The sequence below is a fragment of the Heterocephalus glaber genome, unplaced genomic scaffold, assembly GCF_053883595.1.
Source record: "Heterocephalus glaber isolate CG9 unplaced genomic scaffold, H.glaber_assembly_v1.0 deba00000071, whole genome shotgun sequence".
NCBI classification, from domain to species: domain Eukaryota; kingdom Metazoa; phylum Chordata; class Mammalia; order Rodentia; family Bathyergidae; genus Heterocephalus; species Heterocephalus glaber.
Genome location: NW_028258137.1, coordinates 32,063,278 through 32,089,583, shown reverse-complemented (window position 1 = coordinate 32,089,583; position 26,306 = coordinate 32,063,278). Strand labels below are relative to the sequence as shown.

The 26,306-nt window shown below is 32.9% G+C and overlaps 1 protein-coding gene across 11 annotated transcripts in view; it reads right to left on the bottom strand.

Moving 5' to 3' along the window:
• The window catches only part of Rpgrip1l (RPGRIP1 like), a 91,362-nt gene that overhangs the window by 58,435 nt on the left and 6,621 nt on the right, over positions 1 to 26,306 (bottom strand). For 9 of the 11 annotated variants that reach the window (XM_087186042.1, XM_087186084.1, XM_087186004.1 and 6 more), the window contains exons 4-10: positions 24,735 to 25,033; positions 21,071 to 21,173; positions 19,539 to 19,682; positions 10,576 to 10,681; positions 8,530 to 8,676; positions 7,056 to 7,129; positions 1,443 to 1,582 (exon numbers count right to left, since the gene is read on the bottom strand). In XM_087186042.1, coding sequence (XP_087042168.1) covers positions 1,443 to 1,582; positions 7,056 to 7,129; positions 8,530 to 8,676; positions 10,576 to 10,681; positions 19,539 to 19,682; positions 21,071 to 21,173; positions 24,735 to 25,033 — 1,013 coding nt within the window. The remainder of the gene's footprint in view (positions 1 to 1,442; positions 1,583 to 7,055; positions 7,130 to 8,529; positions 8,677 to 10,575; positions 10,682 to 19,538; positions 19,683 to 21,070; positions 21,174 to 24,734; positions 25,034 to 26,306) is intronic. The other 2 variants (XR_015440891.1, XM_087186142.1) reach the window with 1 other exon arrangement.

Below are 26,306 nucleotides of genomic sequence, written 5' to 3'. Positions count from 1 at the left end.
CACAACCAAGAAAAAGAAGAATTTGTTTTCCGAAATCAATTCAGATGCCTAGAAGATAATAGTTTTGGAATTCTTGATATCTAAGGAAATACAGAAAGCATAGAAATATTTAATTTCCCTTTCCTTGAAGAATGAGCAATTTATCTGTTTTTGGAAAAGAGAAAAAGAATATGGAGCACTTTCATTCCCTTCAGCAAACAAGAATTTATTGAGCTACTGTTAAAGCATTCTGTTAGGTATTTGATACTGTACAAAAACATTCTCTAGGTCAGAAAACATACAACCATTTTACTGCACTCATAATCTTTTTAGGAAAATTCATACTCTCATCAAATTTAATCACTTGGTGAATAAATACTGACTGTCTTTCCCTGAAATTAAGACTCCATTGATTATAAGATGTGTCTATTTTAGACTTGTTAAAATGTGAAAAATATGGCCATATTTTTAAGATGCTGTCACTTATAAGATGCATTACAATTTTAGCAATATTAAAAGGTAAAAAAATAAGGTCCCCTTTAGTCAGTAAAATATGGCACTATGACCTAAATCAACAAATAAGAGTTCTGGCTACAAATACAATTTTTAAACTGAGTCTATATTAAACTTTTAAACATTCTCATGCAACTGAATTGTCAATATTTCAAAGAAGCAACTTTATCATCACAGTACTTGGTTTATCTAGTGCTTGAGCAAACAGATACAAGACTTCAACCAAATACTGTACTGTATATGTATGTGCAGATATCTTTAAAGATATGTTCAGATGTGTTTAATTATAATCATTTTATTTTTATGAGACAAGAAGGGTGAGCTCTGTAACTCATAACATGATACCTACTGATGACTATTATTTTGGCAGGGGTGTTTTCACAAAGTTTCCTAGTATTTAAGTTCATGATCACAGAACAGAAGTAGACATCTCACAGAGAAGTCTTCCTTGTCCAACCTATCAGAAACAGCAAGCAGTTCCTACCACTCTGTCATCTTAGTTACACTGCTTTTTTTCCCCCATTGCATTTGCCACCACCTGGCATATTCCATACTTATTTAATTACTATCAGTTTCTTTCTGTTAATTTTGTTTTATGAGGGCAAATACCTTTTTCTATTCATTGCTGTAGTCCCATTACTTAGAACACTGCCTACAACATACTGGTGTTCAATAAACATTTGTTGACTGTTGAATAAAGAAAGGCTCAGAATTCAGGAAAATTAAACAAATTTAGGACAACTTGAATAAAAGTAAATCTGAGAGAGACTCCCTCCCCGCCACTCCTTTTTTTGCTTAGTAAGGGAAATTTTGAGCACATGATAAATCCCTGGAAGTGGGTCCCTGGTACATGGCAAGGTAACTGGCAAACAGCAGGCACCACAAGTACTAACTGATTCATAGAATAAACATCAGATGTATGAAATGATAAATAGTTGCATTATATGTACCTCTTTCAGTTTTTAATCTGTCAAGGATTTCAGTTTTGTCTGTTAAATCAGATTTTAAGGCAGTCTCGAGCTGAGCAATGTGCACTTTCAGCTGCTGTTCCTTTAACATCCATTGCTCTTCATGGGCAGCACTGAAGGCACTGCAAAACACACGTGACAGGCAAAGAAAGCTTGGAAATCAGCTTCAACCGAAAATAATAAAGAGAAAAGCTTTTAGTGGCAGAGACCACTGTCATCATGTCTTAGGAATTAAGTAAACATATGCTGGTCTGCTGCTGTTGAAACCGAGGCGCCTTTCTCAGGCTGCGGTTAGGGAACATGAAAGAGTTTGTGGGATGAGCAAAGGAACTGGCCTTAATTTAGAGCTCTAAAGTCAGAAAAGTTGGCAGTGTGTAACTTTTGTGGGACTAGTAAAGGAATTCAGATACTGTACATACTCCAGAGAAATCCACAATTCCAAACCTCAGCAACTGACATTGGATAAAACCATTCTCTCCCATTTACAAACCCTCTTAAGACTGAGAAAATGGTCTTTCCACCTGATCTGTAATTCTGTGAAATTTTTAGAGTCTGTGATAATAACATATTCACAGAATACTGGCCACAAAATTATAGCATACTGAACCACAGGACAGCAATTCTGATACTGATTAAAAAGTAGTGATAATGCACTTTTGTCCTAAAAATCCAAAAGCAATAAGCTCAGGACAAATAATTTTACTTGTAGCACATGACTGGGATGAAAATGAATGCCCTGTGCCTAATAAGAATGATGCAGATAGAATTACTATTCCTCAGTAAAAGTGCAGTAGTTTCAATTTTTGTTAAAATTTGCTAATAATCAAGGCCTAGCATATTATAAGAACCAGATAAAACATATCTGAATGGTACACAGAAGGTATACAATAAACATTTGTTTATTTACTGCTTCCTGAGTGCTGATCTAAACAATGGTGCTTCATCAGTGGTCCTGACACTTAGGGAGATTTAAAAATGGAGGTCCTAGGGCCCAAGGATTCATATTTTCATAAAGCTCCCCAGGTGATAGCCAGGTTTTGGAAAAACTGATCTTGATCTGCATTTCAGCAGAAAACCATTATCTGTGAAGCTTGATATGGCTGAATAATCATCAGCAGCTTTGACCCATCTGCTTAAACCCAGGAATTAAAACAAAAATTTATAACACCAGGTTTTGTGCTGATAATGAAATAAATGGAAGAAAAACACATCATTGAAAATTGTCCTTAATGTTGCTCTCAGCTAATCTTGAGGTTTTATTCCAAAAGAGATACTTTTCTGGGAGGCATAGCTGTGCATTTATTTCACATTTTGAATATTTTTATTGCATTTAAAATAATATAACCTTGAAAATAAGTGGAATTCTAGAAGCTCCTCTAAATATGACATCTGTTTCTCCTATCGATGTTCTCATTTCACATATGGAACCTTAAAAAATGCATGGATCTGATATACCAATATTTTAAGTTAATTTTATCAAAAGTACAATTTACCTAGACTTAAGTGAAATCCAAATGAAATACATATTTAAATACTAATCCCCTTACAAGTTCATTTTAAAATAAAAAACAAATACAGTTTCTGTGTTGGGCCAAATTATATACACCAAACATACATATATACAAATGTGAGTAAATATATGTGTATATATGTGTGTAGGTATGTGTGTCCTGTATTATTGAAAACATGTACCACCCAGAAAAAAATTAGCATGATGAAACAGGCAGTATACATTATATCGGATGCCAAAAATGAGAAACAGTAGTGTTCCAATAGCATTAGTACCAGCAAAAAGATCACCGACAGCTAATCTGGCAGAAACATCAGAAGCTGTATGTGTTTAAATTAAGAACAATTTAGCAGCCTGGTTTTTCCAAACCCACAAAATACTAGTGTAAATCAGCATAAGTCAATCTGAATTTAGTGCACCGCTATCTTCCCTCTAAATTTAGGATTACATTCCAGTGGAGTTTCATGAGGAATTCCTTTTGAATTTACTGTATTCCTCTATGCTTGGAGCCATCTGTGTAACTATAAATGGTGAACCACATCTGGCTCCATTTTCTTTGTAAGAGCTATATACATGATTAAATCTGCATATGAGAACAGTCTTTGAGAACCTCTTATTCAGGAAAATGTTTTCGTATATTGCCAATAGTGATGACTGAAGGAGGATGATAGTTAAGTCTCTGTGCCCATTTTACTGTCACCTTATGTTGCAAAAGTGAGAAAATGTCAGTCTGTAGTGGAATGCCCTTGGTGCCTGTGGTCACTGGTATGTCCACAGGCAGCCAAGGGTCTCAGCATACTGTTAACAAACACTCTTGATCAAAAGCATGATAAGATCAAAATAGAAGCCAAAGAATTCCTCTCTACCTCAGGTCTTTTTTTTTCTGATAAGAAATTCCATTTATTCTAACACTCAAGGGAATCCTAATGTGAGAGATGAGGAAGAATAAATTCTGAATCATCTATAAAAAATCCATACGTACTTTAGATAGGAAGATTGCAAGGGACAGGTGTTTGCTTTACAGAAACAGAGCTCAGAAAGTCTGTGGGTGGTCAGCAGTGCTCTTTTAAATTTTGAATATTGGATAACTATGTATCACAACATAGAAACTTGATCCATCCAATTCTTAAAAAGGTTACTGTCATGAAATACATGAAAACGTTAAAAACAGGCATTAGATCACTGTCTCTCAAGAAGTTAGTGCCTTAAAATCACCAACAAATTCTCTGGACCTAACTTCAAATTGACCAAACTGGAATTGGGTAGTGGTAGTGGTGGAGTGTGTGTGTGTGTGTGTGTGTGTGTGTGTGTGTGTGTGTGCAATGCATATGTGCAGAGGCTCTGCTGGTGTGGTGAAATTTATATTTCAGTAAGTTTTCTAGGTTATTTGCATACATTACAGTCGAAGGATCATTGCATTCACTAGTCACATGGCCCCAAAACTATAAAACTTCAAAAATGGAACCAGCTTTACCATATTATTGTACAGAATTTCTCTCTGACCAAATACGAAGATTTAATTGACAAAAATTTATTCTGAACTTTTAAATCAAACATTTCTTAAAGTTCTTATTTCTTGGCATTGTATCAAAAATGTTTTAACATATTAAAAAAGACTCATACCAAATACTAACAAGAGGGTTTTATCTTACCACATGATTCTCTAATATGTCATATGTCAAGTAATAAACACATTCAACATTTCATTTGAGAAAGGAAGATGAGAATGCAGTCTGTGAATCATATTTTTCTCCTGAAAACTAGCCAAGTTTGAATAGCAAATAAATGCTCTCCTCTTAAAAGCATGCTATCATTATGATTAACAAAGCAAGGAATATATGTAGTTTTTGATGAACATAAGTTGTTCATAATGATGAATAACAGTGCACTGAAACAAAGGAGCTGTAAAAAATCTTAGAGATGGTGTTGACTTTTGTACTTTTTCCAACTATACTTGTGAGAATATTTTTAAAAAATCATTCGAGAATTTTGTAGTTCTATTTACTATATACATGTATTTGTTGGGTTTTGAGTGTGACAATATTTTTGACATTAAATGTTTTGACACTCATTACACATATTTATTTCCATATACCTCATATAAAACTCAAGTGTAAGTAGCATAATGAAGTCTGTTTTTAGTGTGACAGGAAAAAAATGTAGCTTAAGCATAAAACATTTAAAAAAACCCTTCAAAGCCAGATTTACATTCTTAGATCATTTTCTAATATGGAAAGGTAAAGTTTTATGGTGGTTAAGTAAATATGAGAAAAATATGCCTGTCAAAATTCCATTTTTGGATTATTCCCAGCTAAGTTTGATGGCTTTTATTCCAAGAAAGTATGCTCAGTTAATTCTCAGATTGAAGAAGAGTAGAAAATCTATAAGTAATGGCCAAATGGCATTTATTTTCTTCTATCTAGAACATGTCAAGTTATTTGAAATTTTAAGTTGCTTAAGATAAATGTAAATCAGTGAGAATTTCTGAATGTATGAAAGTTCCATTACTTCATGAATGTTTCCCTTTCACATAAACAATTTTCCAATGCAATTACAATTAGAGTGAAACATAGTGGAAAAAATTCAAATTCTAGTGTCAAAAGAATTGTGTTTCAATCCTATAGTTCAGTCTCACAATGCTGTGTGGCTACACAAGTCACTTCATTTTTCTGGAATCTTAATTCTCTCATTTATAAAACAGAGGATAATATTGTCTTTACCGCCATTTAATAAAGTTGTGCAAACTGTATAATAACATTTTCAAACATAATTACTGCATATCTAGATATATACTGATATAAACCTATGCATTATTCTATAGAGATGAAATATAAAACAGAAGGCATAATAAATTCATTAGGTAAAATTAATCAGAGATGATGAAAAAGAGACTGGAATAAAACCCTGGGGCCAAAAGATCTGGAAGGAGGTCACAGCAAATCCCACATAAAGCTTTTTAGCCAGCACACCCTTGGCTGGAGGGCCCTGAGTATTATTTTAACTGATGTTCTATTATTGGTAACCCTTAATATACTGAGCCACTGTCTGAGGCAACATTAGTAGGTAAATGAGATGAGTGATGCAAACCACTGGAATAATGCCTAACATTAATTTAAGTAACTTTTCAAAGTAAACCAAAATAAAAGTCTATCTGCATATTCTCTAGGTATAATTTTTAAAATGTAAATTTAATTTATAAAACATGAAACACAGCTAAAAAGTTAAAGATGTCTTTGCAGTTCAGATGACTGTTTTCTAAGATTTCTATAAATGATTAATAGAAACTGTTGAATATACAGTTTTAAATATATATTAAATTTACTTTCACATAAACCTGTATTTATGATTTATCGGTATAAATTAGAAAGACTTTAAAAATTACATACACACAGAGAAATATGTATGTCATTCAACTTAGGTATGGAGGAGAATTTTGTTTCTAACATTACCAGAAGGGTAATTTCTAAAATACCATAATTATGAAGCAGATTAAGAAAATTGATGCAGTCTTTTAAAATTTATCTTGAGCCTATGTTTGTTATATGCCTATGTTTGTCTTTTAAGGAAAAATGATAGTTGTTAAGTAAACACCCCACCTTTATTTCTGCCATCACAGTCACTGTCAGCTAATAAGCTGAACAGCCCAGTGGAGAGACCAACAGAGGTTCAAATACAAGCTCTATTACTTCATATCTTTAAGAGTATGAAATACCTCTCAGTTACTTAGTTCTGGTTTGTCTATAAACTGGGCATTTATAATACCTATATTCCAAGGTGTTATGAGGAATTTGTAAAACTGAATGTGTTCAACAAATGACAGTGCTTGTTACTGGTAACAAACAGCATGGTTTTCTGAGTAGTTACAGACTATTATTGAGTAATGGTAAGTTAAAAAACTTATTTTTTAAAGGTCTTTAAAAAACCTATCTTTTACAGGTCTTTAAAAAACTTATTTTTCTTTTGTAAATATATTTTTGCTATCCACTGTTGCTAATTCTTTAATCAGTATTATATATTATGACAACAAATGCTTTGATATAAAAGAGCTCAAACAAGAGAATCAAAACCATGGAATCATGATTTACCTGTTATAAAGTTTATCATAGTTTTCCTTTAAAAGTTCCCGTTCCTTTTCTAAATCATTAATTCTATCTTGAAGCTAAAGTGAAAAGAAAGTACACATTAGGTAATTGTGATATAAAACTACATGGAGTAAAAATACCATATGAGAGGAAGATAAAATGTTTCAGCCTTGATTTCTAAACTGCAGCTGCTAACTAGACCACTTATATTGTCTGTATTTAATTCAGCATTGATTTTTTCCAAGTTGTTAAGTAAACATGAAATTAATATTCCTGTTTTAATTTTGTAGTGACATAGGCACTGCTTTATGACAACATGTGGCAGTACTCAATAAAGAATGTGTTAAGAGCTTGCTGTTAAGTCCTGGGAACCATAGCATTTTTTACTTTCTACGATGATGAATTCCATCATTATATTCATTTTGTATTAACTTCCAAATTGGCCCATAAAAAAGAAAAGGATTAACTTTGCCTTAAGTTCAGGGTTTAAATAAATTTTGTCAATCACTATTTGCTTTGAAGACACAATTTGTTGTATTATTTGGAATTTGCAAATAGCCATTAGCACATCTTCTGACTAAACAAAATTAAATACCTAGTTTTAAACCAATGAATATTTTCAAAAATAAACTTGAATAAGTATATCCTTATGACTAAAATATGTATTTTTGCATTTTAGTATTTAAAGTTTTATTTGTAAGTATATTCTATAGTCACAACTTTCCTCCATGGATCAGAGTCCTCTTACAATTCACCTCCATTCTCAAAATTCTTTTTTTTTTTTTTTTTGGTACCAGGGATCGAACTCGGATCCTTGCACTTGCCCAGCAGGCGATGAAACCACTGAGCTAAATCCCCGGCCCCCTCAAAATTCTTTTTTGATGATAGTAAAAGATTCTACGAAGGTCTAAATCAAATGTAAGCATTTCTTTCATATCTGTTCTCCTTAGGAACAAGTTTAAGAGACTACAGAAAAAGATTATACTAGTTGGAGATGTAAGCAGCAACAATAATAGACAAGTTTTCAAACATCTTCATGGGGAAAAAAGTGGTAATTTCACAAAATTGCTCATATTGCAGATATATTCCTATAATTTTGTTTTGGTATCTCAAATGACTAACAAACTGTCAAAGTTGAGAAAGTTAAGTTCCACAAGTAATCTGGCATCAGATGTTATGTTTTCATTTAACTCAAGGATCTTTAATCCGTTACGTAAACAGTGGATCTCAGCACATTTGCAAGTGTTGTTGAACACTGATTTGCCATTCATTTACTGTTATTATATACTATGCTTTGCTGGGCTCAAAATACCCTGTATGTAGCTTAGAGTTTAAAAATAAATACAGTGTTTGAAATGTCTCTGTTTTACTTTTTCAAAAACAGCTACAGAGAAGTTTTAGTATATGTGCTGCAGAAGCAAGCACAGTTACAGAGAAGTTTTAATGTAACAGATTTCTAAACTCTTTGGGAGCTTACCTCTTCTATTCTTCTTTCAGAAAATGTCATGGAATGTAATTGTTTCTCAAGACTGCAGCATTTTAAACGTTGCTCTTTAAGTTGCATATTTAGTTCATCTCCATTTGCCATCAAAGCATCATGGCTGATCCTGAGAGTTCTTTGTTTCTAAAGATCAAAAAAAAAAACTTTTTTAAACATTTTTGCATTGTGCTTTGAATAAATTATTACAATTGTTTGAATGAATTTACTCCTGAAATTGACATTGTACAGCTTATTCTCCACATCATAAACGATTAGGAGATCCTCTTAACCTAAGTGTAACATGAGGAAGAAAATAAAGGGTTATCTCAGTACAAAGTCATACAAGTGAGGCAAGCTCTTCTTGTCCTTTACTTACTCCTAGTTTTTGACTTGTTGATAGTAACCAGTAAGTAAATTGGTATTACCAATGAAATTTTTTCTTTTTACTATGGTTACAGTGGTTGGACACGCTGTCTAAAAATGCTGACCACGGACATTCAAATTGAAAGGATTTGCCACCACACCATATAAACAGACGGGGGTAGTTAGTTTAATACAATTAAATTAAAATTTGCAATTCAGTAAAATTGTTAACTCTTCTTAAGTTTTTAAAAAATATTCTATTTATGAACATACTTTGTTCAGTTTTATAAATTCAAATGCCACACAACTCTTTTATAAATAAAGATAATTATATTCAAGTTTTTTCACAGAGAACATATCATAACATGTAATGCCCCACTTTCTAATTAAAGCCACTTAAGTCTAATAAAATTTTTCTTAGATTATTTGAAAGAAACATGATTATTGGGCCACCTCATGTTAATTTTCAATCTTGGTATTATTAGAAAACATTATTATTAGCCTGTTTTCTCTGGGCTTCCCACTTCATTGAGGCTATTGGCCTTAACCTGTCAAATCTTTAAGTCATTTCCCAAGAGAGACCTGTACTATAACAGACACTTGTTACTGCTGGTATTTAAACAAATACCTGGGGTCACTGTTGAATGGAAATCAAAATAGTCGAAGAGAGAAGAGAATGTAAAATCATTTTTCAATTACTTTCTTAATTCCTCATTTTAGAAATTGCTTTTAACTCCATGTATTTTTAATTTCCCCTATCTATCTTCAGACAGTGCTGTCATTCCCCCTTGCTAATTAGTCTCCTCCCATCCAAACTGTGTGCCAGGGAAGGTAGTTATTAGTTTGCATTTAAGGAGGCTCCTAAAGGATGGAAAACACTAACCAGAGTATGGATGAAAATATTTAACTATTTAATTCAGTAGTGAATTTGGGCTTCAGATGACCCTATGCTTTACATCAATTAACTGCTTTTTTTGTCTCAGTACTTCAAAGAAGGTACTGGTTAATATAAATTCTGCTCATCTGGAATGTTTTGGAGTTCATTAATTCCAGAACCTATGTTAATTATGCAGTGCCAATAAACAGGAACGTTTTGATGGCACATTCTCGTGGAACCACCGTCATTGTTAAAACAACTATGGGCATGAAGAATCCTAAGTACTGTTAAACTGAATTGTTAAGGTTTAAAAGCAGACATCACTGGTATTCACATATTTTCTGATAATGGTGGTGATCAACAAAAGCAAACCAAATCCATATCAAAGAAAGATTTCACAGCATAAGTACTGACCAATTCATAATTCTGGCCTAGTTCTAACATTTTATAAATTCTTACAGTTGAAGATGTATGGAAATATAGTAAATTCTTCAGTGCTATGAGGCCATAATGACTCAGAGAAAGGAGTTAAAAATAAAATTCATGGCATGAGATGGTTTATGACAAAATGTTTATTATTTTAAGACACATTTATATAGTCTAAGAAGTTAATTATTTCTTTAGTAATAAAGTTATTAATAACAATATATGCAGAGAAATTACACACGTTTGAGAATTTTAAAGAGCCAGCTTTCAAAATAACTTTTTAGTGTTATGATGACCATTCTACTTCAAAATACAACTAGGACAATATTTTTGAATACTTTGCATCATCTAAGTGTCATAACAGAATATCAGAGTACCTCTTGAAGCTGAATAAATTTTCCTTCCATTACTGAAAGAGCATTGCTTTTTTCCACGAGTTGTTTATGAAGCTTAATCATTTCTACATTGTCTCGAATATTTGATCTTCAAAATTTAAGAAAAAGAATAAAAGTGTTAAAAGAAAAAAAAAGATTTGAATCAGACTTTTTCAATTCATGTTGCTTAGGAAATATTTATACATTTGCATATCAGTCATCAAGGTTTTTAGATTATTTAAAACTGAACCAATAAACATTTGTGAGCTCACATAAACAAACTCTTAGAATTTGAAAGGAAGCCCTAAACTTGATGACGATATCACCTGTACAACAACTGATAATAAATCATTTTAGAGTGTCCTGAAAGATCAGTTTTTAGCACAGCTATGGTTCTACCACCACACTTGACATTTATTTGAAGAAGTACTATCATGCTACTTTTCCCTAAAGGAAAAATATGTAATACAAGTATTCATCTTCATACCACTCCCTCAAAGCAAATGGTATCATAAGATTACCATTTATTGGAGTTTCCTCTTGGAGTTTAAACTTTTCAAAATATTTCCAAAAAAAGTGACTTAGCATTTTATACCAATAATGCCCAAAGCTGGCATTTAAATATGTTGCAGATGTGCCTTTAGCTAATGTCCACAGGGTATATAGAAACCCTATATTCTGCAATACTATTTTGTATCTTTTCCTACTGAGATTAAAGCAAATTATAGAATTTAACAGGAAGATCTTGTTAAAGGTTAATCATAGATCTAAATGAATACCTGTTTGAAAAGGCACTTATTTTTCTCACAGAAAACGGTTTCTCAATTTAATGTTTTACATTTTAAAATATTTTTAAAGTGATGAAGCTTGGTTTTAGACTCCATTTTTAAAAGAAAAATCAATGTAAAAATTTTAAATTCAGAAAATTATTTCAGTATTAAAGTAAGTGATTTTACTTTCAAACCTTATCTAGCATACACATATTGGAAAAATTGTCACAATGCCCTACTGAAACCAGAAAATGGACTACAAAGCTCACACATCTGTAAACCAGCTGAAGACTTGAAATACTTAATTTTCCTCTTTGATATTTGAAAGTTCATTGTATTTTGGCATTGGATAGTTAGTTGTCCTCACACAGAAGATAAACAAGTCCAAGAGTCTGGATCTTGCCCAGGGTACAGTCTTAACACAATGTTAAAATAATTATGAGTCTAAAACACATTATCTAGCGGTTCTGGGTACATATTTGACAGTATGCTTATTGTTATTCCTCTCCATGTTACCTTTGTTTACCAATATATACATATATATTTATAATATGAAGAAAATTTTAAATAAAATATAAAGAAAACATTCATCTTTTTCATATTTAGAAGCCAAAATATAATTTACCTATTTTCCCTCAAACTACTTGGTTCAATAAGTGAATAACATTTATTGATATGGAAATATGGAATACATTTCAAATAATTTAAAATCTTTCCTTATATTTTATGTTGTTGTTGATTTTTTTCCCTGGTGTTGCTGGGGATTAAAAACCTAGGACCTTATGCATGGTAGGCAATGTCTCTAATATTTTGTTTTAAAACAGATTAATACTTTCAAGAAGAACCATATATATTTGAAAAATAACTATTGCTTAATATTAGTAACAAATACTTAAAATCTCAATTCATTCATCCATATAAGGTCATAGAAACATTTTAATTTTAAAATTTCTCCATAAGGCAAAAGAGAGGAAGCATACTTCAAAAAAATTTCAGTTGTTTAATTGGTAGATGCTTTCTGGAATATTTTCCTAAACTCTTTGGAGTTTAGATTCATTATAATATTGGCAAGAATAATGATGCCCAACAGTGAACATAAACAGTATTTAGAAAACAGCAATAGTAATATGGTACTTTAAAAAGTTGGTTTGCCACAGAATACACCCATTTACGGACAAGGTAAAAACCTGCAAGTCTTTAATAATTATTTTAAAGTGTTAGTTTGAGGGGCTTTATATGTAACATTTATTATTATATCTTTTTTTTTGAGGATAACAATGAGAAGAAAAGGATACTTGTTAAATGATAGTCAGAGATATATAACATACATATAAGTTCAAATTAGTAATGAGATGAATGTGGACTGGCTTTTAAGAAGATGTACAATGAAATCACCTCAAACCTGACAATCATTCAATATTGTTACATAGATGAAAAATGGGAAATAATGGTACAAATAATAAAGAGAGTGGGAAGTACATGTCACAAAAAGATGACAAGGAATATGAGAAGGATGACAGGAAAGAGGGAGCTAGAGTCATTTTTAAGTGGCCAGTTATAAATTTTGATGCCTGTCAAGCAAGGCCTCAGGTTGGCCTCTTGTGAAGAAGAGATGTAGGGCTATTATAGGCAATATTTTAAGTGACCTGGACATAATATTTTTTCTCTCTTCTTCCGTTCTGATAGGAACACCAAATATTCAAAATGATGAAATTTGAACAGAAAGAACAATGCATGGTAAAAACAGTCAGATGAACTCTGATAGTTGTGCACCAATCTGTACATGCCTATTACACATAGAGAAATGATTTGCAGAGTTATCTCAAACACAGTAATTAAGTGTAAAAATAAATTCCTCAAAATTTTCAAGAATTTTGAAAAAAACAACAAAACAAAACCATAAATGATTAAGCTAGAAACTGCAGTTTCTTTTTGTTTTCACTCTTTTCTTTATACAGATGTATGATTCATAATTACACTCAAATCTTCTCAAACTATGAGAAGAGCTGTTGGCCCATCTCTAGATTAAAAACAAACTGAAATAAATTAGATTTTATGTTGAAAAAGTAATCCAGCTCAAAAAGCTGTGTGCCAAGTTTCTCTCATATAATTTGAAACAGTCAAGCAATAAACTCTGAAAAAGGAATTTCTAATGGAAGCCTTGAAAACACTTGACTCCAGCTTTGCTACTGGGTGCCATAATAAATCCAGAAACTTAAAACCTCAGATACACTGGAGAAGGAAAAACTTTCAGTGGACCTATGTAATGTATAGTCTAGTATGAAAGCTTAAGCAGCAAAAATCTTTGCTTCAGTGAAAGTTTCATATATTTCATTCTCCAGGCACTCAACTCCCCTCCTCCACCTCACCAACCTTTCATTCTTTGCTACAGTAAGGATTATGAAAGCTAAAAAAAGGCCTCTTGATTTTTGAGACTAAAATATTATAGTTTTTAATATCATTTAGAAGAGCAGGCTCTAAAACACAAGCTAGGCTATGAAATACTGGGAAGTACTCAGGTCAAATATTTACGAGGTAGAATGCAGAGGATCTTTTGAGTAACAGTTTCAGGTTAAACTAAATCTGGGGGATACAGGTATAAACAACATCAGGGTTAAAAATTAACTTTCATTTTTTCAAACAGTGGCAGATTCTTGAAAGAAGTTTAGGTCATTCATAGTTCTTACTAGAGTTATATACATAACATCACTAGCAATGGTACTACTTTTGAATAGGACTACAGAAGGCTGCCAGGAAAATGAGTGGAATGAGCTTCACAAAGATAGCCAAGGAGTTTATTTGAAAGGTAATGGTTTTGCTCAAAACTGTGATTTGAGATTATGGGTTAAAACAGAGCTTCCTGATTTAGAATAGTGCAAAGGGAAAAATTTGTGTATGTTTATTTGCCTCAGGATCACAGCTTTCCTGTGGTACTGGGTCAAAGTACAAATATGTGCTCAATATTCTGTTACTGCCACCACTCACAGGAATGGAGGGTACAAACCTGTTGGGCTCTCTATATGCATATAATCATACTCATGAAAATGGAGAGGTCACTCCCAAAGACTGGTTGGGGATAGGAGTAACCCAAATCCTTGCTTATTTTCTTAAGATGACCATGTTTAGGATCAAGTTTAATGTATTTCAACTAGAGATTTACAGTAATAGGAAAAGGGAATCTGGAACTATTAGTCAATATTTCAAAAAGCCCAATGGGAAATGTAGATTTATCAGCAATTAAGTTGCAAAAGTAGACAAAAGGATTATGCCAATCTAGTGCAATAGCACAGGTTATTTCATATTATCAGAAAGAATGATTGGCATGATTTACATTTTTCATGAATACAAAATGAAAAATTAATTAAGAAATATAGATTATTGAGTAGGCAAAATCTTTCAGAAATATCAAGTTCTCTTAGATAGAAATGACTATTGTTTACAGAGCAAAGAACCATTCACCCACTTCAATATATTCATTTTACAGTTCAGGTTGCTAACTGAGGTTCACAGAGTAAAGAATTTAGCTAGAGTCCTTAAGTGAGGGAGGCAACATTCAAATGTAGTTTTTGGTTTTTTTTGGTACCGGGGATCGAACTCGGGTCCTTGCACTTGTGCAGCAGGCGGCGAAACCACTAAGCTAAATCTCCGGCCCTCAAATGTAGTTTTAAGGACTAAATCCTTCTTATTCTTTTTAAGTTGCTTCTTTCTTCTAAGATGTTCCTAAGTTTTAACATTCCCTCCACAAACGTGTATGGCAATGATAAACTATTTACTATAAATTGTGACAATTTTTGCAGTTTATATAAAATGTTGGAAAATATGTCAAGCTGCTCTCTAGAAAAATCTTAGATTTTATTTATAATAAAAAACACAGGGATAAAATAAATGGTATTGGGGTGCAATAGTTGTGACTGGACAAATTCTAAGATATTCAAAACAACAGTAAGAGCTTGGTGAATATATTTTTAAAAAATGACAGATCATCCCTCTGTGTAATAATATTTGCAAGGTTATCCCTGGCCCCAGTTATCCTTCCATCAGAGAACCAGATGTGCCCTCTAAATTAGAGGGCTGGGCAATCAGGCAAATCCAAATTGAGGGACATTCTGCAAACAACTGGTCAATGTACCGGAAAAGAGTAGGGAACCACTGTAGAATAAAGGAAAAGTAAAGGACTTGACAATTTAATGTGACACACGACCCTCACTGGATCCTAAATCAAAACCAAAAGATGTTACTAAAAGAAAAAAAAACAAAACAAAACGGTTGGAAAGGACATTACTGAAACAACAGGGGAAATTTGAATATAGACTGTGTATTAGACAATGCTACTGCATCATTCATTGTTAAATGATCTGCATAGCTGTTACAAAAGAGGATGTCCTTGTTCCTTGAAGATACATAAGGTACAGAGGGTGAAGTAACATATGAACTTAAATGGGAGAGAGAGAAAGGGAGAGAAGAAAAGAAGAGAGGGGGACGGAGGTGGGCGATGAGGAAGAGGAGAGGAGGGTAAGGGTTAGAGAGGAGAGCAGAGAGGAGGGGAGGAGAGGAAGAAGTGCTAGTGCAAAAGCATGAAGAATACAGAAACAGGCTGCTATGCCATACACAGATATGCTAAAGGGGTACAAGGTATGTGAGTGCTCACACTACTATTCTTTCCACTTTCCTATAGGTTTGATCTCTTCCAAATTGAAAAGCTGAGGAAGAACTTAAGTGTGCAAGGAGGTAATCCTTTTTTTGTGCAAAGGGGAAAGCGTGAGCCCCTAAAGTCAAGCTGTTTCTTATAGTGCATGGCTGCAAAAGGCCTCTCAGTTGTAAGATTTGACAGTTTGCTGTCTGCCAAAGAGAAAAAGGCAAGTTGGAGTGTCTGAAATATGTATGCGTTAAATTTCCTCCACTGAGACATTATGGAACTTACATGATTTTTAATTAAGAAGGTAAACACTCTAACATTTGCTTAAAAAAACTTGCACAAACATTCAAGTTTCACATTTGGTAAGAGTATAAATATTTTTGGAGTTGAAAAAGTCAATAAAAGGTAAAATCGTTCTGATTTTAATGTTCATGTACATATGTTCACTGGTTACTGCTTTGCATTTAATTTAAGACAGCCTTTTTAATAAGCAGAAAATGTGCATTTTTATATTGTTTAAATTTATTATGGATTTTTGTTAAAAACAACACAGACATTCAGGCTACTTGTAAATGATACAAGATTTTTTGCTAATGAGGCATTATGTAGAACATATGCAAAAATCACAACTCAGTCTTCCAAAATAGACCACAACAACAGGAAAAAACATGATTTTAATAAAAAAGAGCAGCACTGGGCTTTTACTTCAAAGCAATTAAGGGCTTTGGATAACCAAAAGTTTATGTCAAGCTGATGCCAAACCAAACTGGTCTATTAAACACATACTATGAAGAGTTTCTGTAATATTCTATGAAAAGGCTCTTTGCCATAAATATCAAGCACTGCCACTCTGAAGATTACAACTATGTTAGGTTCATGTTTGAGAACAAGGGGTCCAACATCCAGATCAGACTTCTAGAATTTCAAATCTGAAATAATGTATCCGTGAAAGAGAAGTTTAAATATGTTTTCCATTTTGTGATTTTTTTCCTCTATAGTAAATTATACCAAGTTTTATATTCTCTTCAACATTTTTTTCAAGTTTTCCATTAGTCTCAAAAATTGCTGTTATACATAAAATTTTGAACTATGTGTAAACATATTTTTAAAAAAGACTTGAGCTTATTGTAAGTTATTTCTTCAATCTCAAAAACTATTTCAAAAAATAATATGCTTTTCACTAAGCAAATTAACATGTAAACTTTTACTTTTATAAAATCAGTGAGGCTGGCTACAAACTCTTTATTTCTTTGGCCTATGTAACAAAAATTCCTCTACCTACACACTAATTTGTTTCTGCTTCTAATTCTTGATGTCACAAAAAGATTGCTTTTTGTTTATGTGAAAATATAGCTCCCTGAGGAAGGCCTTAGTTTAGTTGACAAGGTTAAACTCTTCTATATATTATATGTATATATGTTGGTCTCTCTTGCTGGTAATATTTATAGTTGCAAAGTATGTGTCCTTGTCTATCACTCTATTTCTGCTGTTGCTCTAGTCCTAGGATTGAGAGACTTTTAGATCTTCCTTTCAACTAACACTGAAAGTGTAGCTCCAAGATAATCACATCCATCTTGGAAAGGAAACAGCTAATATACACAGTCTATCTTACTGTCTGGGAACTTGCAAAGTGTAATAGGGAAAGCAGTCCCTGATAACGTAATGGTTTAAAAAAGCTGATAGGGATGAGCCCCAACTTGAGCTTGGCCCATGTGAATTTCTATATTTAGATAAGTTCTTAAATATGGATGCTGGCAATTAGACTAAGATCACCATATTCAGTGTTGGAGTTTGGTCCTCTGGCACTGTTCCTTACAAGGAACCATTTTTTGATTTTCTAAGAAGGCTGAGTCTAAATCAGTTCTTCCTAAGGGAATGTGACTAACTCCTAAGTATTTGAGCTGTTTTAAAGCCAGGTTTCAAATTAAATCCCCTTATTTTAATATAATTCTCAAAAATATTCACGTTTCTTTTACTCTGTACCTTTTAGGGTATATAATATTATTAGACACTGTATTTGAATTTCCTTATATAATTTAGTTTTACACATACCTTTTTAGAAACAGATATTAGAGATTGTACTAATCTTTTAAGTCTTTTACATATAAAGCGTTCATATTTTTTAGCCCACTTTTTTAAAAAAAAGAAGTCTCAGATTATGCATCTTTTCTTAGCTTCTGCATATATTACTATGCAAGGTTAGTTTATTTTGAGAGGATTAAACTCTGAATCTGCACAGCTAGGAAACCCTGGTCTTTCTATATAAGACCTTGGCCAGATATGTATAATATAATTGGAAAGGGGGAAAATAAGTAAAGGAACTATATCTGATTTTTAAAAAATTAAGAAAGGTAGAGGCAAGAGATACAGTAAATAAATACATTGCATAGGCCTTATTTAGATTATTATTTGGATTCCTGAAAGATATCTTCAGGAATATTCAAATAAAACTAGTTATTAGATGATATCAAAGAATGAGTATTAGTTTTGTTAGGTGTTATAGTGGCATAGTGGCTATGTTAAAAAAACTTATCAGACAGAGATTCATACTGAAGTATTTATGAGTGACAGGCTATCTGGTTGGGGCTAATTACTATAGTTGAAGAGAACAAAGATGAAGGGATAGATGAAATAAGATTGCTAAGATGTTATTAATTATTAAAGCTAGAAGATGGGTAAATGGTTCAATGTATATTACTTGCTCTGGTTTTGGGTATGCCAGGTTAAAAAAAAAAAGGGAAAGAAAGGGAAAGAGGGATGTGGCTTAGGGGGAGAGCATGTGCATGAGGCCCTGAGTTCAAACCCTAGCATTAGAAAAAAGAAAGGAAAAAAGGGGAATAAATAAATAAATCAATAAAAAGCAAACAAAAAACCCCCAGAAGAATAAGCCATAAAGGGAAGAGGAGAATTCAAGAAAGAATATGGTAAAAAGATAGTCTTGATGAAAATATAATATCAAAGCACAAAGCAAGTGAATGGGAATCAGGAACCCAAACATAACAAAAAAGGATATGAATGAAAAAAAATGCAAAGGTGGCAAGGAAATTGCTAATAGATTTCATCATAATCCAAAACAATGATGTATTTTAACGCAAATTTTGACTATTAGGAGACATAACTTCTTTTTGAGATCACAAACTGCTACCATATTATGTAATTTACTACTTTTTAAGGTTGAAAAAAACCTTCCATAAGCATGACTTATATAGAAAGTATGCCAATGGCTGAGTTCTTGGTAACCATACTTCTCTCAGTAGCTATGATAAATTGGTATCAACTTCCTGCAGTCTTGGCAAATGGTGCAAATAACAGAGGAAACAAGATGAAGGTGTTTGCACCTATCAGACGCTGCTTAAAAACTCAACTTGAGGGTAGGCTAGAGAAAACTGCCTTACACAGGAGTTGTGGGCAGCAGTGAGTAGGTCTAAAGCAGGTCTATATGAAGAATATTAAAGAATAACATAATTTTTAAATAAACTAGATGAACTTATCTTTTTATGGCACATGATAAATTATTTTAAACTAATTTTGACCTTATCAAAGTGATTGTTCTAACATACCTTTGATCTGTAGCTTGTTGTTCTCGAATCTGAAGGAGAGATAACTCAATTTCATTTTCTTTTCTTTTCAACTGAGTTTTCAGGATATCAACCAAATGCTCTAACTCTTCTATCTGGGCTCTCTGTGACTGAGTAACATTTTCTCTGAAATGAAGAGCCTTTATAAGAATTTGAAGTTTGAGCAAAAATTTGTGGTATTTAAGATCGGTGCAAAGATAGTTCTTCATAATAGAAGGCAAGCAAAAGTTCAAAATTTCAGCTACTGTCTCTGCACATAGTGAAATAGTACCAGTTTGAATGTAACAGTTTGGAAATATATATGGAACAATTCAAGATATTACTTTTTTTTTTACAAGATAATTCCCTAGTCAATGGATTGGTCTTTGATAAATTCAATGGTGTAAGTATTCATCACCTGAGTGTGTACTCTACGATCTGGTCTTCAGATAATGCGTATGCCTTTGTTCTCATACAGTATATGCACATCTGCCTATAATACCCAAATTAACACTTCAGAGGAAGAGGGCAGGAAATTTGCCAGACATAACTTAGTGATCTCTGGCATGCATTTATCTCTTCCATTTCTGGCAGTATCCCAGTGCAATGAGCCTCAGGAAACTGGTATGAACCCTGGTTTTCAGTTGATTATCAGGTAACAAGATTATATCTAGTCTTTTATTTTCTCACAGGCTAATCATTACTGTAACTGATATTTAAAATATCCAAAAGGAAACATTTTGAGCTCATATTATTCTAAAGAAACTATCTAAAGTATGGTAGTCTTTGTGTCATGTTCCCTTTCCTCATTCAGTGTTGTTACTTTGTGATGATCCAGGTGAAGGCCTATAGATAAGGTGGAACCTTATTTTTTTTTTGTGACTCACAGACCCTGAAATCATGAGGCTTTGATTAACTGCAAAAGAAAGATAAATGTTGCAGAAATAACTTTTTTGAAACCATGATATCACGTAGAATGCAATACTGTAGAAACATGGAGAAACAAAATCTGAAATCCATATGCATCTGATGAGCCACTCCTTTCAATTTTTTAAATTTAAACTACAAAAAGGGCTAACTGATTCAGATTCTTTTTTGTTTTTTTTGGTACCGGGGATCGAACTCGGGTCCTTGCGCTTGCACAGCAGGCGGTGAAACCACGGAGCTAAATCCCTGGCCCCGATTCAGATTCTTTAAAAGAATTATCTGTAATTTTCTGGGGATGAAAATACTGCTTCTAAAGCTTATACTATGTTAAATAATTTGATTTTATGTCATTCCTTTGGGGTAAAATTATAATGAGGACTAGTCTATAAACCCTTCCATCTATGCCATGGGATGTTATTCACTTCCTTTATTTTACTGAAAACATGTCATCTAATACCTGTTATTACCCCACAGAACTAGCTGTATTTTAGTGAAGCAAATTATTTATACATACTTCAATTTTGTTTACAATAAAGGAAAGGGAGGGATTAAAACAAGACATGATCAATAAACAAAGTTCTAAAGTGACCATGAAAAGGAATACATACAAATTTCTTATTTCTCCTCTGGCTTCTTCAAGTAAACTTTTGCCATATTTTGTAAGGATGGGTTGCGCAGTTTCTGGTACATCTATATCTTGGAATCTTATACCTAAAAATAAAGTAATAAAATATGATTACAGAAGTTAAGTTGGAAAGGACCCTTGATTTGCTATCTTAAGAATATTTATAATACAACAAAATTTCTTATTAATACATGTGTTTCACAGTACAGAGAATTAATTAGAAATACACTGGCCCCCAGGAATATTAGATGTTAGTCATCAGTAGACATTAAATAAAATGTAGTAATACGTACGGTCCATTTAACAAATTCTATGGAAACCAAATTTCCTAGAAATAACTGGACTCAACTCAAGATTTAGAACTCCTGCAGTAATTCTGAAAGAACCACAGTGTTTAATTTACAATGTAAGCTGAAGTATGAACAAAATTTTCAAAAACTCGATTTAGTGTTTTTGATAATTTTTAAATTTTACAATTAATTATTCATATTACTTGACCCTACATGGTTAAGTCAAAATGTTTCCTGTACCTTGTTATTCCACCTCAGTGATAAAATCCATATTTAACCAAAGGTGATCAATAGATTTCTTTTAAATAAAACAGTTCCATTCTGAGATTAAAATATAATTTTTATTATAAAAATAGTTATAAGGGCCGGGGATGTAGCTCAGTGGTGCCGTGCAAGGTCCTGAGTCTGATCACTGGTACTGGAACAATAAAAAAGTTGTCTGTGCTGGGCATGGTGGTATTCCCCTGTAGTCCCAACTTTTTGGGAGGTGGGGACAGGAGGATTTCTTGAGCCCAGGAGTTTGAAGCTAGGCTAGGCAACATAATGAGACTTTGCCTCTTAAAAAAAAAAATAAAAAAAAGCTTTATGCAACTTTATAAGGATAGTCCCACTGTGAAAAATGAGACATACTTTTAATTTATGTAAACTACTTTACATTTGTAGAAAATCTGAATTATTAGAGTTTAAGGTAAACAATGACACATTTTTTTCAATGGAGAATAGCTCCAGATAAAAAAGTGTAGAATAGATTCTTTGTCTTAAGAAAAAATTTTTAAAAGTGAGAATTTATTTTTTAATTGCCAGATAAAATTGCATTTACCATATATAGAGCATAATGTTTGAAGCAGAAATTGTTAAAAATAAGAACTTTAATTAGAATAATGGGACTACTTCTTACTCTTTCCAATATGTTTAATATCTATTGCTGTGATCTCTATTAAAGGATAAATATTCAAATAATTCACAAAAATATTCAAATAATTCACTGTTAGAATTTGCCAATTATATTATTCAGGAAGTAATGCTAATTCTTTAGCCTTTTTCTACATCAATCATTGAAAAAAATCTATATTAGCAGAATTAAAAGTACTCAAGACATATCTTAAAACATAGTCTTATGGTGATTCACTAACGGTTATATTTTAAAGCATATACACTTTACAAAAATCTTTGTTCCACAGGTTCTTGGAACTAGGTCTGTGTAACATTGATTACACCTAAGCCAGTGCTTTCCATTCTTTATCCCATGGTACAAATATAAAACAACAGTATCTGTAAAGCAGCTTGGGGGTAAAAGCTCCCTGTGGTTGGAGAGGGTTTGGGGTTCTCACCCAGCCCCCTCAGGCCAAAGCTCCCTCTAGCCAAAGTCCTGGCCTCAAGAGCAGTCCAGAAGAGTCTACTAAGATTACCAGGATATCATCTTTCGTCATTTTGCTCAGGTTCACTCAGAAATACATTATTAAAAGTTTCCAGCACTGTTTAGCTTTGTGCAACTTCCATGCCCTGAACTCTATGAAGTGCAAAAGGTATGAATCACTAAAAGCACAAAAGTAAGGAGCTTTGTAGTTATTTAAAATTTTAAAAAAATTTTTATTTTGACACATGGTCTCACTAATTTGCCCAAGCTGGACTCAAACTTGTGATTCTCCTGCCTTAATCTCCAAGAATGCTTGGAGTACAGGTATGCATCACTACGCCTAGCCATGTAGTCATATGTTTAAAGACTGCTGCTCTGTGGCTTTTTTAACTGTAGGGAGAAACTTCATAGATTTCTTCTATTTAAATAGAAATTTTAATTGCTTCTTGGCCTTTTGGCTAAGATCAAGTGTAAATAGCAATTTAAACACTTGATTCATTTGCCATTTTAGTCTAAAATTTAGGTGTTATTTTTATTCAGTATAAAAAACTGCAGATCTTAGTGATCACCTTGTCCACTTATGTTCTCAGAGGGCAAAAGTAAGGTTCAGGGAAGATAACTGATTAAATTAAAAATATATTATTATGGAGCTACAATATCCTGACCTCTTATCTGGTATTATTATCAGTTGATGTTATAGATGGGGAAAATGAGGTTGAGAGGTCAAATGTTCTCTTCCATATTAAAAAAGTTAATTAATGGCAGAATGTATTTTCTGATTTATATTTCATTATGCTTACTTTGGTTCTATTCACAGTCTACTGCAATCCCACATAGCTAGCAACAGTCAAGCCCTTTCATCCTGCAGCTGCCTCCTGCCTGTGTAGAGGCCTTATTGACTTCAAAGGATCTCTATCTAGGGAACAGATAAGTGTTAACAGTTTGGTTTGGAGAGAAAACGAAAACAAATTTTTCTCCCTTTCTGTTCATATGGTATCTTTTTCTTTCTTAATGAATTGAAACTAATGTTCTACAGGATTTTTTTATATTTCTAAAGGTGTTTGATCTTTACATGAAGCATATTCCAAACAAAAATCAATTAGAGCTAACACTTTACTTTCCCACTAGTTGAAAATATAAAAACTTAAAATATTTACTTTTAGTTCCAGTATAATGATGTTGTCTGTGGGTGGAAAGAACTAATTTTTATTATAAATATTTAGATTTGATGTTGAGTCCTTTCTGTGCAATTCACTTGCTTTGTAACTGGGGTAGGTTGTAGGTTACATGCTTTCAAAATGAAGAAGGTGATTTGACTATGATTATTTTTACATGGAAGAGAACTTTTGGTGACTTGCTTCAATATTTTTTTGTATGTAAGAATAACTAAGGTTCCCAATGATTAGGTGATTAGCAAGAACCCAACTTTTTAAAAACCCTGTATATGCACATTCCATTGTCATGCTGTCTCCACATAATGGGAGAGACTGCAACCATTTTGCAAATTTTATAAAAGGTCTCTGGGTGAAGAACTTAAATGTGATCTTTCAAAATAGGTGTGATCGCATATAAACAAACTAGCTGGTCTTCTGGCTTGCCTGAGTCAATGTGATTTCCATCTGTAATATAAAAACTAAGTCAAATTCAGCTCAGCTCCAATTTTACTTAGTTCTGTGTCTCATATCAGCATGAATCGTTGAGTGTTTTACTAAACAAATTTGAGAATAAGCTAGTGATCTTTTTTCCCCCCAATGCTGGGGATTGAACACAGGGCCTCAGGCATGTTAGGCAGGCACTCTCTACCATTCTGCCAGATTTGCAGCCCAATCTAGTGATTCTTAAATAAAATGATCTTCATGATAATATGATTTTATCAGAAAGCAAGCTAAAAAATGATTTTTCTATTTTTTTGAGACACTTACAATATGAAAATTTTAGAAAGAAATCTGTGTGTGCCTGTGTAAAATTATATAAGACTTAAGTTTATAGCCTTGCTTTACCTTTCTTGGAACACTCCTGTAAGCTTGCATTTTCATTCACTTTTCTACGCCCAGTGTTAATGCGAGATTGTACATAATTATATGGAGTTTGCCTGTAACCCTGGATTTGAAGTTGCTGTTTGGCTGAAATTAGTCTGTTTTTGAGGACTTCATTTTGTCTTTCAAGCTCGTGAACTTTCTCTTGCAGCTGCTCAATCATTTCTTCCATTTCCACATCTCGTCCCAGCCGCTTGGGGCCGCCACCAACCCGCTCATATCTTTTCTTGTCATTAACTAGCCGTATTAACTTGGTGGCCATTCTAGGGAAATAATAAAAAGATGAAAAGGAATGTGAGAAGTCAGCATAAAATGCATTCTGTTGAAAGGAACATAATCACTGTGAAGACTTCAGTGCAGAACCTGAATAATAAATTTCAGGTTTTGATGTAACTATTACTGCCTGTGAAGAATCCTTTGATGATAATTGAAACCACTGGGCAACAATCTGCTTTATAGCACTGACAAATAACAGTTTCCTAAGGCTTATCATTTAAGGTTAGTAGAGAGAGGACACATATTTACTCCATATGTTCCTGAAATGCAATTTTTAACACATGACCTTATATAGGAATGCTATATGCACTTAAATATAGTTACAGATTGTGGATGTGGTGGATTATATCTGCAATCTACAGTATGTTAAAACTTGAAAAGTGTATTAAGACTATACAGCACCTAGGTAATACACAGTTTTCAGTTTCTGTAGGATTAAGACAAATTATAAATATAAACTTGTTAGAATGCATAGATGCACACATGTAAAGTACAAATGAAACTTTTGAACGAAAACAAAATGTGCTGTTAAATACTGCTTAGTGCTGAAGAAACAAATATTTAATGGAAGAAAATAATTAGATACAAGTATTAGTATCATTTTAATGCTACTTTAAAATTTAGACATAAATAGTGTTTCTGATACCTCAGGAGTTTATATCTTTGAGTCTTTCAAGTTTTGATAAAAACTGGTTAGACAGAACAAAAAAGACAGAAAGGGCACATGGGGGTGATGTAATATACACGTACAGAAAACATGCCTGACAGTGAATGGAAAAATCTTGGCAGGACAAGAAAGAAAAGGTGGCTTTGATGAGAGACACAAGTTCAAGACTTTACAAAATTGGTCGCACATCTTCAATAGTTGATTCTAGTTTATAGTGAATCTATTTTTATAAAGATCCAGGCAGGAGAGTGAAAATAAAAACACACTTCATTTTTCTTTAAATGGGGTTTGCTGTATTTTAGTATGGTTATGGGCAGAAGCTTTTACTTAAGAGAACAAAAGTGAAACAAAAAAATCCTTAATAGCTTTGGGATGTTACATAACAAACTTTTTTCTTTTCTTTCTTTTTTGCCATAAGCAGAGTCCTCTGTAAAAGCGGTAGTAATACATGTCTATCTACACTTTTGGCTACTCGGCCTACAGCATGTGGTATCAGGGAGAGCTATGCATAACATAATCAGTTAAGATTGTTTTCTCTTTCCCTTGAGGCATATCCATTAAGCATGCTTTATAAAGGATACAGGATAATAAAA